Here is a 12,128-nt window from a genome sequence, read left to right on the forward strand (position 1 = left end):
AGCTGATGGCTCTGTGGATACAAGACTGTCGTGTGCTCTTTCTCTGGTTATCACAAGACCTGGACATCAGCCATTTTCTGTCAGATTTCACTTTTAACAAGAGATTTTGTCATGGAAAGCCGCGCGGAGGCTTCGCGCGTCACGACCGATTCGCTGATGAAGCGAGACAAAGGAACACCTCCGTTTCAGAGTGTTAGAGGACAAGTTGGGACGTGTCCAGCTCTCCACAAGTTCTTTTATACTCACTCGACTGGTAAGCACTGAAAGCTGAGATAGACATGTCCCAACTTGTCCTCTGGAAAAACTCACGCATGCGCACGAGGGTTCAAGCATGTCTGACGTAAAAACATATGAATGAAATCCATATAGTTTTTGAAAAAAATAAAAAGGTACGATACTTTATGGACAGACCTCGTAAAAGCGTTGTCTACCATGACATATAAATCCCATATGACACGGCATTCTGCGGCCAGTGCGCTATCCCACCAGACAGCACGATGGCCTGTTGTGTGTCACGGCACGTATCGTGCAATCGCAACGTCCACACAGTCCGTCTGTCAGGACAGAGGGGCATGTTGCTGAAGGTGTAAAATAGGAAACAAAGAAAATACTGAGAGGGGGGTGAAAAAATAGGGTAAAATGAAAAACAAAGGGGAGAGAGAGGGAGTGACATGGAGAGAGTGCGAGAGTGCTCATGCGTCTGGGGGGGTGTAGCCTCTATGATGCTTTGATAACTGGATCTGCTTTACCTGTCCTCTGGATTACGTCGATTGATGTATGTGAACCACAGTCCCATGATCATGGGTTGAGTATCTGCGATGCACCACAGACTGGTGCCTATTACCCATAATAACAGCTGTGGGAGTGCACGGTGGTGATGTGATGGCCATATTAATATGAACACACGTGATCACATCCACTACAGTTATTCTTTGCCAGGAGACCCTGGTTGACATGTAATCACATCATGGCTTGGATGTCATTTAAAATCTAGCAGGGAGTGAGTGGATCACGCTTTGCTATGTCCCTGTAAACAGCTGATTTCCATGAGAGAGAGGGCACACATGCAATGGGGGAGCATCCAACCCATGAACTGACATGTAATGTGGGACACAGCAGGTCTTCCGAGGAGCGGACCACAGTGCTTGTGTTGCCCCCCTCCCCCCGGTTGCCTTCCACCCAGACTTTGGGTGCCACGTACAGCAGTGGAGGTGCATTCTCCATATTCCTGCTGCATTCTGGGGTTTTGTACTGTTTTCCTTTTTTTTTTCCTTTGTTTTATTTTTTATTGTATTTATTCCTTTTTTGTACTGTATTCCGGTAACAGTCTCCTTGGATTCTGGAGCTGCTGCATTCCGAATGTGCACAAATCATTTGAAGGGGCTTCAACACACATTCTGGGTATTTGGACAGCATTTGTACATGGCTGGCCGAATGTCTGTTCCTCCCAACTCAAACTTTGCAATTTTGCCCATTGGCCGGATTCTGCCTCATTCGTGCTTTGTGTGAAGGGGACTTTAAATATTTTGGGTTCATTCTGTCTGCAGTGAAACAGAAAACAAAGGAAATGTAAGAATCAATGTGGATATTTTCCTCCTATTTTCCATACCATCCGAACTGTTTCTGGTTTTCGTTTTTACAAAAACAAAAGTGGTCAGCGAGAAATACCTCATTCACTCACTCATCGTCAACTGCTTACTCCAATTAAGGGTTGCAGGGGGCTGGAGCCTATCCCAGCAGTCATAGAGCGTGAGGTGGGGTTCACCCTGGACAGGACGCCAGTCTGTCACAGGGCCACATATAGACAAACAAACACATATACACCCACATTCACATCTATGGACAATTTAAAGTTTCCAGTTCACCTAACTTGCGTGTCTTTGGATGTGGGAGGAAGCCGGAGCACTCGGAGGGAACCCACACAAATATGGGGAGAACATGCAAACTCCACACAGAAAGGCCACAGGTGGGAATCGAACCCATGACCTCCTTGCTGTGAGGCAACAGTGCTAACCACTAAGCCACTGTGCTGCCCTGAGAAATACCTGTGGCCCTACAAACAGTTCCAGAACAGTGGCATGAAACTGTAGCACACATCCTTCCAGTAAGTCAAGGGTCTTTTTTTGTAGGAATCAACTGTCATAGAGTTAAATGAAGTTATTCAACTCCTAAGAGTCCTGTTGCCAGTGATAGTTTTGATATTTCTGTTTGTAGTGAGTCCAAATGTAATCCAAGCAGAGTAAACTTTACCCTGCAGAGTTGACTTTAGCTTATGAGTTTATGTTTATAGCATGGCCCAGGCAGAGGGTCACCCCTTTGAGTCTGGTCTGCTTGAGGTTTCTTCCTCTTACCACTGTTGCTCTGGGGGTTGGTAAGGTTAGACCTTACCTGTGTGAAGCACCTTGAGGCAACTCTGTTGTGATTTGGTGCTATATAAAGGAAATAAATTCAAAATAAATTGAAATTGACTGTGTATGGTTCCACACCTTGTTTATTTTGTACTTTTTTTGAGGTGGCATCAGAAGAGGAACTTAACATGTTGAGATCCAAAATTATGCTCCAGATGCCTTGTCTTGATTCTCTAGATTTCTTTCTTGCTTTAAGAAGAATGTTGTGAAAATGGACTGTCACCTTAATTTGTTCTTTTGATCTCATGCCATCTTGTATTTTCAGAAAAGTCTGGTGTTCCGTATCCATTTACGCTACGAGTTCCTGATGTTGGGTATTCAGCCAGTTATTGATAAACTACACTCTCATGAAAATGAGACCCTTGACAGGTACTTAATTTCAACATAAATGAAACAGGAATAAAAGTAGAACATAACTCAGGGAGCACATCAAACGTCCATCAGGTTCCGACAGTTTTTTTACTGTGTTGAGATAAGTGTTTTGACATCAAATTTCTAATGAGAGTTCATGTTTCTTTATAGAGTGCCAACGACTGTCCATGACATGACATAAATTGTTGTGAAAGTGTAGGAACACGGACCCACAACAGGGGGCGTTAAATGAACGGGCAATGGATAAGCCAAACAGTAACAATTTAATGTTGTGAAGTGCACAACGGAATACAGACAAATACAGTTTTTGGTACTACAGACAAATTATATGTTGAGTGACGTGTGGGCAGGCTTGAGGATAGGAGATGTCCGTCCAGAACCGAGCCGGATCCCACACGGCCCCCACCGCCAACAGATCTGAAGAACACCGGAGCCGCCAAGTCCTGGATCCCCAGGTGGCCACCGTCTCCAGCTGTCAGACCTGGTACTGCTGGCAGAGAACAGAAACAGAGTTGATGAGTGTGAGTTCGCACACTCAGTAATCCCACAGTCTGTGTTCTTTTTGGAGGGAGCACCTCCACCTCCAATCACACACTTGTGCAGCTCCTGTCTAACCACTTATCTGGTTGGAGTGTGTAGCGAAGCCGTCGCTGGTCACACCTAACGCCAATCCCTCAGATAAGGCAACACCACAGGAAAACGGCTGCAAAGCGGTTCTGACTATACTTTTACTGCAGAGAAAATTACCTCTTATGGTAGCTGATTTCTTGGCGAGGAGGTGGAGTTGCAGTCCGGCCTTTATGGTGATGGTGATGAGTTGTATGAGTGACAGCTGGTGCTGATGATGAGTGACAGCTGTCACTCCCAGTGGCTCCGACGCCCTCTCGTGCTTGAAGCCCGCACTCCAAGCAGGGCGCCATCTGGTGGTGGTGGGCCAGCAGTACCTCCTCTTCAGCGGCCCACACAACATAAATGTAATAAAAGCATCAAAGCTGAAACAACTCTCTGTTCCAGTGGATCATATCCAGGTTCTGCTTAATCTGGTTCCAGGGTAAGCTCTGGTTTCGGTGGCTGGTGGAACCACAGAGTAACTCGAGTGCAACAATCAAAAGTTACATTTTGTGCAGTTTCTCCACCTGCAGCCACAGAAGCCTATAATTACTTCAGAGTTCTCTCACCAGTTTTCTTCCTGAAAAATTATTATATATATTTATATTTTACAATGCAAAATTCTAATATAAAGAAGACTGAATTAAAATTTTAAAATTTGGAAATGTAAACGTAAAGATTGCAGGAAGTTACTGGACATTTTAGCCAGCCTGGACACAGACACTGTGACCACTGCACACAATGAGGCAAAGACTAGAGATGGTCATTCCTCACTCGTGTCCCGGCTCCTTCTTGTATGGATTGAGTGTTGGGTTGGGTTATGCAAACCAACCAGTGACTTGGGTGCTTTTATTGTAGGTGAAAGGTTAACTGACCTTGACATCACGGGTGATACTGATATCTTGGCAGCAGAACGAAGAGCCTTTAAGGTCCTGGTGCTGCCTGTCTTAAAGGGTAAATGGAAAATTTATGTAGCACTTTTCCATCTGCATCAGAAGCTCAAAGTGCTTTTCAATTATGCCTCACATTTACCCATTCACACAGACACACTCATACACCGATGTCAGGGTTCTGGCATGTAAGGCGCTCACTACACACTCTCCCCCAATTACCATATGGTTATGAGACTTAGATACTAACCTAAGATGATGACTGGATGTCTTTAGTTCCAGGTCTCTGTGGAGGATCTGTGGTTTCTGGTGGAATGACTTTGTGTCAAATGACTGTTACTAAGAGAGACTAATATGAGGAGAATCACTGACATTGTGAGGGAACATCAGCTATGACATTTTGTGAGCATTTCTCTGGACATGTAGGCTTCACCGTGCTGAGAACCCCAGTAGCTGGAACAGGACAAAGACACAGACTAGTTGCCTACTGGGGTGCTTGGTATCCATGGCAGGAGGCAGTACTGTCGAGTGGTGAAGTGTGGCACCAGGACGTAACCTTGTCATGCTGCATTGTGGACATAATAAAGTGCTTGGTTATAATGTCGTGGTTTTTCACTGATAAGAGCAGTAAGATTTGTTTGTGATAAGATGTTTAATTCTCATTAAAGCTTTGTTTTTGTGTTGCAGACATCTGGACTTCTTTGAGATGTTGAGAAATGAAGATGAGCACATGATGTCCAAAGGCTTTGAAGCTGTAAGTGGCTTCATGTTTGTTCAGACCTGTACGCTATACGCTTAAAACATCCACACATCACAGTTGTCCACACCATCCTGCCTTAATGCGCCCTCAGACCCTCTGACATACATGTTTACACCATGAACAGCAGAGAAAAACAACTTCTAAACCACATTTAATCTCAGACTGGAGGGCTGCTGGTTCCAAGCCAAGGCCAGTGACCTTTAAAAACCACAGACACAAAGGAGCAGTTTCATTTATTTATTGTTTTATGATGTAAATAATACATCATTAAATAATGTTTCCTTAAATTCAAGGTGAAATCATGATCTAAATTTGATTAAACATGTATGACAGTTTTTATTCATGTGGTAGGTCAACCAAAAAACAACAACAAAAAAAATCCCATTCATTTTTGATGATGATGATAATAATAGTCAGTCAGCGGCTGACTCACTGAACACTCCTGACTGCTCTGATTAGTTCAGGGACAAATGAAAAATGTGCAACGCAGGAAACAAAATAAGCTCGATATTAAGGTGGGTTTCCCCGGTTTTCACGGCTTAATGTGTAAGTTGTGGGGAGCAAACTCAGAAGACTCAAAAACTGATAGGAAACGGGCTTCAGTTTTTGATGTTGTAAGTTGCTACAACCAGCTTGCAAGCTGATCACACGGTGCTCTGCCGGCCTCTTCCACCTGCTCTCCAGCTCTGCACCCAGATGGGCGGGCCATTGCCCTCAGTGTGGATCAGTAAATTTATGTGATTGGTTGAAAAATGAGTAATTTGACATTTATGTGCTGTGAGTGCTCGTGTTGTATAAAAACCCATCCATCCATCCATTTTCTTCCGCTTTATCCGGAGTCGGGTCGCGGGGGCAGCAGCTCAAGCAAAGCCGCCCAGACCTCCCGATCCACACACACCTCCCCGAGCTCCTCAGGAGGAACCCCAAGGCGTTCCCAAGCCAGCCGAGAGATGTAGTCCCTCCAGCGTGTCCCGAGTCTTCCCCGGGGCCTCCTCCCAATGGGACGTGCCCGGAACACCTCTCCAGCGAGGCGTCCAGGGGGCATCCAGAAAAGATGCCCGAACCACCTCAACTGACTCCTTTCGACGTGGAGGAACAGCGGCTCGACTCCGAGCTCCTCCTGAGTGACCAAGCTCCTCACCCTATCTCTAAGGGAGCGCCCAGCCACCCTGCGGAGGAAACTCATCTCGGCCGCTTATACTCGCAATCTCGTTCTTTTGGTCATGAGCCAAATCTCATGACCATAGGTGAGGATTGGAACATAGCTCGATCGGTAAATCAAGAGCTTTGCCCCCCTACTCAGCTCTCTCTTCACCACGATGGTCCGTTACAGCAATCGCATCACTGCAGATGCTGCAGTGATCCATCTATCGATCTCACGCTCCATCCATCCCTCACTCGTGAACAAGACCCCGAGATACTTAAACTCCTCCACTTGAGGCAAGGACACTCCACCGACCTGAAGAGGGCAAAGCACCTTTTTCCGGTCGAGAACCATGGCCTCGGATTTGGAGGTGCTGATTTTCATCCCGGACGCTTCACACTCGGCTGCAGACCGCCCCAGTGCACGCTGAAGGTCCTGATTTGACGAAGCCAACAGAACCACATCGTCTGCAAACAGCAGAGACAAGATTCTTTGGTTCCCAAACCAGACCCCCTCTACACCCTGGCTGCACCTAGAAATTCTGTCCATAAAAATAATGAACAGAACTGGTGACAAAGGGCAGCCCTGGCGGAGGCCAACGTGCACTGGAAACAGGTTTGACTTACTACCGGCAATGCGAACCAAGCTCCTGCTGTGGTTGTACAGGGACCGGATAGCCCTTAGCAAAGGACCCCGGACCACGTACTCCTGGAGCACTCCCCACAGGGTGCTCCGAGGGACACAGTAGAACGCCTTCTCCAGATCCACAAAACACATGTGGGCTGGTTGGGAGAACTCCCATGAACCCTCGAGCACCCGATGGAGTGTGTAGAGCTGGTCCAGTGTGCTGCGACCAGGACGAAAACCACACTGCTCCTCCTGAATCCGAGGTTCGACCATCGGTCGAATTCTCCTCTCCAGTACTCTGGAATAGACCTTACCGGTCTGCCAATCCAGAGGCACTGTCCCCAGTCACCACGCAATGTTGCAGAGGCGTGTCAGCCAAGACAGTCCCACAACATCCAGAGACTTAAGGTACTCAGGACGGATCTCATCCACCCCAGGAGCCTTGCCACCGAGGAGCTTTCCAACCACCTCGGTGACTTCGGCCTGGGTAATGGATGAGTCCGCCTCTGAGTCCCCAGTCTCTGCTTCCTCTTCGGAAGACGTGACGATGGGATTGAGGAGATCCTCGAAGTACTCCTTCCACCACCCAACAACATCCCCAGTCAGAGTCAACAGCTCCCCACCTGCACCATAAACAGTGCTGGTGGAGAGCTGCTTCCGCCTCCTGAGGCGTCGGACGGTTTGCCAGAATCTCTTCGAGGCTGACCGATAGTCCTCCTTCATAGCCTCCCCGAACTCCTCCCAGACCCGAGGTTTTGCCTCTGCGACTGCACGGGCTGTGGCACGCTTGGCCTGCCGGTACCTGTTAGCTGCCTCTGGGGTCCCACCTACCAACAAAGATAAGTAGGACTCCTTCTTCAGCTTGACGACATCCCTTACTTCCGGTGTCCACCACTGGGTTCGGGGATTGCCACTGCGACAGGCACCAGAGACCTTGCAACCACAGCTACGAGCGGCCGCATCGACAATGGAGGTGGAAGACATGGTCCACTCAGACTCCATGTCTCCAACCTCTGCCGGGATCTGGGAGAAGCTCTCCCGGAGGTGGGAGTTGAACACCTCGCTGACATAGGGTTCCGCCAGTCTCCTGTGGGTTCACCACCTGCAGAGGGGGCCATGGGGGTCGGGTGCAGAGAGGATTGGGTGGCGGTCTCGGGGGGGGTTGTGGCCCGGTGGCTCGGTCCATGCTCACAGCCCCTGGCTGTTTGGACATGGAATGTCACCTCGCTAGGGGGGAAGGAGCCTGAGCTTGTGCGGGAGGTTGAGAGATACCGACTAGAGATAGTCGGGCTCACCTCCACGCACAGCTTGGGCTCTGGTACCCAACTCCTGGAGAGGGGCTGGACCCTTGTATAAAAACAATATGTCTAAAAGTAAAACTGTGTTTTGTTTGTGTAGCGTGGTAAGCAAAAGAACAGTACGCATCATGGTGTCCCAGCAGAGATATGAAGTGGCCATGAGACATACTGTCCAACAATAATAAAAGAATAAACCCACAAATGTCCCAAATAAGCAAACTGATAATTCTGGGAAAAGGTGTGACTTCTATTTATTCTCATCGCCGGCCTGTGAGGCTCTGCAGATGGGGCTGTGTGCAGGAGAACCTCCGCCCACTCAGTCGTGTCTCTCAGCAGACTGACACTCTGTTCATCTGGTGCTCATCAACACCAGATCACTGACAAGTAAGACTTTCATCCGGAATGACTTTTTCTACACTCCTGCTCTGAACTCTCTCCTGTTAACGGAGACTGAATCCAGGTGAAAAGGGTGCCTCGTCTGAGCCGCCCCGAACTCGTGCCCTCAGGCAATGCTGCAGACAGGTAGAAAGAAGTTGGAAAAAGGACAAACTACAGGTGTCTGTGTTTATTCTGAGGGATAGTGTGTGAAGGAGACAAAAGCTCAATATTTTTCAATTTTCAGTTTCAATTTATTTTCATTTATATAGCACCAAATCATAACAGAGTTGTCTCAAACGCTTCACACAGGTAAGGTCAAACCTTACCAACCCCCAGAGCAACAGTGGTAAAGAAAAACTCCCTCTGAGGAAGAAACCTCAAGCAGACCAGACTCAAAGGGGTGACCCTCTGCTTGGGCCATGTTACAAAACATAAATTAAAGAACAATTCACAGAACGATTCACGGACGAATATACAAGAAATGCTATTGGCGCACAGGACAGGAGGATCGCTAACACGAACACAACTCCCATCTCTGGATGGAGCTGCACCTTAAACAGAGAAAAAAAAAACAGAATCAGGCATCAGAAAGACAAAAAAAAAAAAAATACTGTATAATTTGTGAACATTAAACAACAAAAAAAACAGAGAAATACTAAGGTGATCGCCGGCCACTAGCCCTAAACTTTACTAAAAGACCCACAATTTAGGTAAAGTTGAGCCCGCAGCCCGCTCCAATTACTAATAAAATGAATTAAAAGAGTAAAAAGCGTAAAACAAAACTGTACCAGTATGCTAGACATATGAAAGGGAAAATAAGTGTGTCTTAAGTCTGGACTTGAAAGTCTCCACAGAATCTGACTGTTTTATTGATGCAGGGAGATCATTCCACAGAACAGGGGCACGAGAAGAGAAAGCTCTGTGACCCGCAGACTTCTTATTCACCTTAGGGACACAAAGTAGTCCTGCACCCTGTGAACGTAAAGCCCGGGCCGGTACGTAAGGTTTAATTAGGCCAGCTAGGTAGGAGGGTGCCAGTCCATGAATAATTTTATAGGTTAGTAGCAGAACCTTAAAATCTGATCTCACTGGGACAGGAAGCCAGTGAAGAGATGCCAAAATGGGTGTAATGTGGTAGAACTTTCTGCTTTGCGTCAAAAGTCTGGCTGCAGCATAATGCTAGACTGCGGTAAACCAGAAAATAGAACATTGCAGTAGTCCATTCTAGAAGAGATAAATGCATGGATCAGGGTCTCAGCATTAGCCATAGACAGGATGGGACGAATCTTCGCTATATTTCGCAGGTGGAAGAAAGCAGTCCTAGTAATATTTCTAATGTGGAGGCCAAAAGACAACGAAGGATCAAAAATTACCCCAAGGTTCCTCACTTTGTCAGTGTGATGTATGACACACGAGCCGAGGCTGAGCATTAACTGGTCAAATTGATCCCGATGTCTCACTGGACCAAGAACCATCATTTCAGTCTTATCAGAGTTTAAAAGTAGGAAGTTTCTCGACATCCAACTTCTCACTGCTGCAAGGCAATCTTCTAAGGATTTTATGTGAATCAATCAATCAATCAATCAATCAATTTTTTTATATAGCGCCAAATCACAGCAAACAGTTGCCCCAAGGCGCTTTATATTGTAAGGCAAGGCCATACAATAATTATGTAAAACCCCAACGGTCAAAACGACCCCCTGTGAGCAAGCACTTGGCTACAGTGGGAAGGAAAAACTCCCTTTTAACAGGAAGAAACCTCCAGCAGAACCAGGCTCAGGGAGGGGCAGTCTTCTGCTGGGACTGGTTGGGGCTGAGGGAGAGAACCAGGAAAAAGACATGCTGTGGAGGGGAGCAGAGATCGATCACTAATGATTAAATGCAGAGTGGTGCATACAGAGCAAAAAGAGAAAGAAACAGTGCATCATGGGAACCCCCCAGCAGTCTACGTCTATAGCAGCATAACTAAGGGATGGTTCAGGGTCACCTGATCCAGCCCTAACTATAAGCTTTAGCAAAAAGGAAAGTTTTAAGCCTAATCTTAAAAGTAGAGAGGGTGTCTGTCTCCCTGATCTGAATTGGGAGCTGGTTCCACAGGAGAGGAGCCTGAAAGCTGAAGGCTCTGCCTCCCATTCTACTCTTACAAACCCTAGGAACTACAAGTAAGCCTGCAGTCTGAGAGCGAAGCGCTCTATTGGGGTGATATGGTACTACGAGGTCCCTAAGATAAGATGGGACCTGATTATTCAAAACCTTATAAGTAAGAAGAAGAATTTTAAATTCTATTCTAGAATTAACAGGAAGCCAATGAAGAGAGGCCAATATGGGTGAGATATGCTCTCTCCTTCTAGTCCCCGTCAGTACTCTAGCTGCAGCATTTTGAATTAACTGAAGGCTTTTTAGGGAACTTTTAGGACAACCTGATAATAATGAATTACAATAGTCCAGCCTAGAGGAAATAAATGCATGAATTAGTTTTTCAGCATCACTCTGAGACAAGACCTTTCTGATTTTAGAGATATTGCGTAAATGCAAAAAAGCAGTCCTACATATTTGTTTAATATGCACTTTGAATGACATATCCTGATCAAAAATGACTCCAAGATTTCTCACAGTATTACTAGAGGTCAGGGTAATGCCATCCAGAGTAAGGATCTGGTTAGACACCATGTTTCTAAGATTTGTGGGGCCAAGTACAATAACTTCAGTTTTATCTGAGTTTAAAAGCAGGAAATTAGAGGTCATCCACGTCTTTATGTCTGTAAGACAATCCTGCAGTTTAGCTAATTGGTGTGTGTCCTCTGGCTTCATGGATAGATAAAGCTGGGTATCATCTACGTAACCATGAAAATTTAAGCAATACCATCTAATAATACTGCCTAAGGGAAGCATGTATAAAGTGAATAAAATTGGTCCTAGCACAGAACCTTGTGGAACTCCATAATTAACTTTAGTCTGTGAAGAAGATTCCCCATTTACATGAACAAATTGTAATCTATTAGACAAATATGATTCAAACCACCGCAGCGCAGTGCCTTTAATACCTATGGCATGCTCTAATCTCTGTAATAAAATTTTATGGTCAACAGTATCAAAAGCAGCACTGAGGTCTAACAGAACAAGCACAGAGATGAGTCCACTGTCCGAGGCCATAAGAAGATCATTTGTAACCTTCACTAATGCTGTTTCTGTACTATGATGAATTCTAAAACCTGACTGAAACTCTTCAAATAGACCATTCCTCTGCAGATGATCAGTTAGCTGTTTTACAACTACCCTTTCAAGAATTTTTGAGAGAAAAGGAAGGTTGGAGATTGGCCTATAATTAGCTAAGATAGCTGGGTCAAGTGATGGCTTTTTAAGTAATGGTTTAATTACTGCCACCTTAAAAGCCTGTGGTACATGGCCAACTAATAAAGATAGATTGATCATATTTAAGATCGAAGCATTAAATAATGGTAGGGCTTCCTTGAGCAGCCTGGTAGGAATGGGGTCTAATAAACATGTTGATGGTTTGGATGAAGTAACTAATGAAAATAACTCAGACAGAACAATCGGAGAGAAAGAGTCTAACCAAATACCGGCATCACTGAAAGCAGCCAAAGATAACGATACGTCTTTGGGATGGTTATGAGTAATTTT

At 45.9% G+C, this 12,128-nt stretch overlaps 1 protein-coding gene across 2 annotated transcripts in view; it reads left to right on the plus strand.

Moving 5' to 3' along the window:
- Positions 1 to 12,128, plus strand: part of daam1a (dishevelled associated activator of morphogenesis 1a) — a 275,436-nt gene that overhangs the window by 87,586 nt on the left and 175,722 nt on the right. For both annotated transcript variants that reach the window (XM_034159463.1, XM_034159462.1), the window contains exons 9-10: positions 2,674 to 2,777; positions 4,967 to 5,033. In XM_034159463.1, the coding sequence (XP_034015354.1) occupies positions 2,674 to 2,777; positions 4,967 to 5,033 (171 nt within the window). The remainder of the gene's footprint in view (positions 1 to 2,673; positions 2,778 to 4,966; positions 5,034 to 12,128) is intronic.

The sequence above is a fragment of the Thalassophryne amazonica genome, chromosome 19, assembly GCF_902500255.1.
Source record: "Thalassophryne amazonica chromosome 19, fThaAma1.1, whole genome shotgun sequence".
NCBI lineage: Eukaryota > Metazoa > Chordata > Actinopteri > Batrachoidiformes > Batrachoididae > Thalassophryne > Thalassophryne amazonica.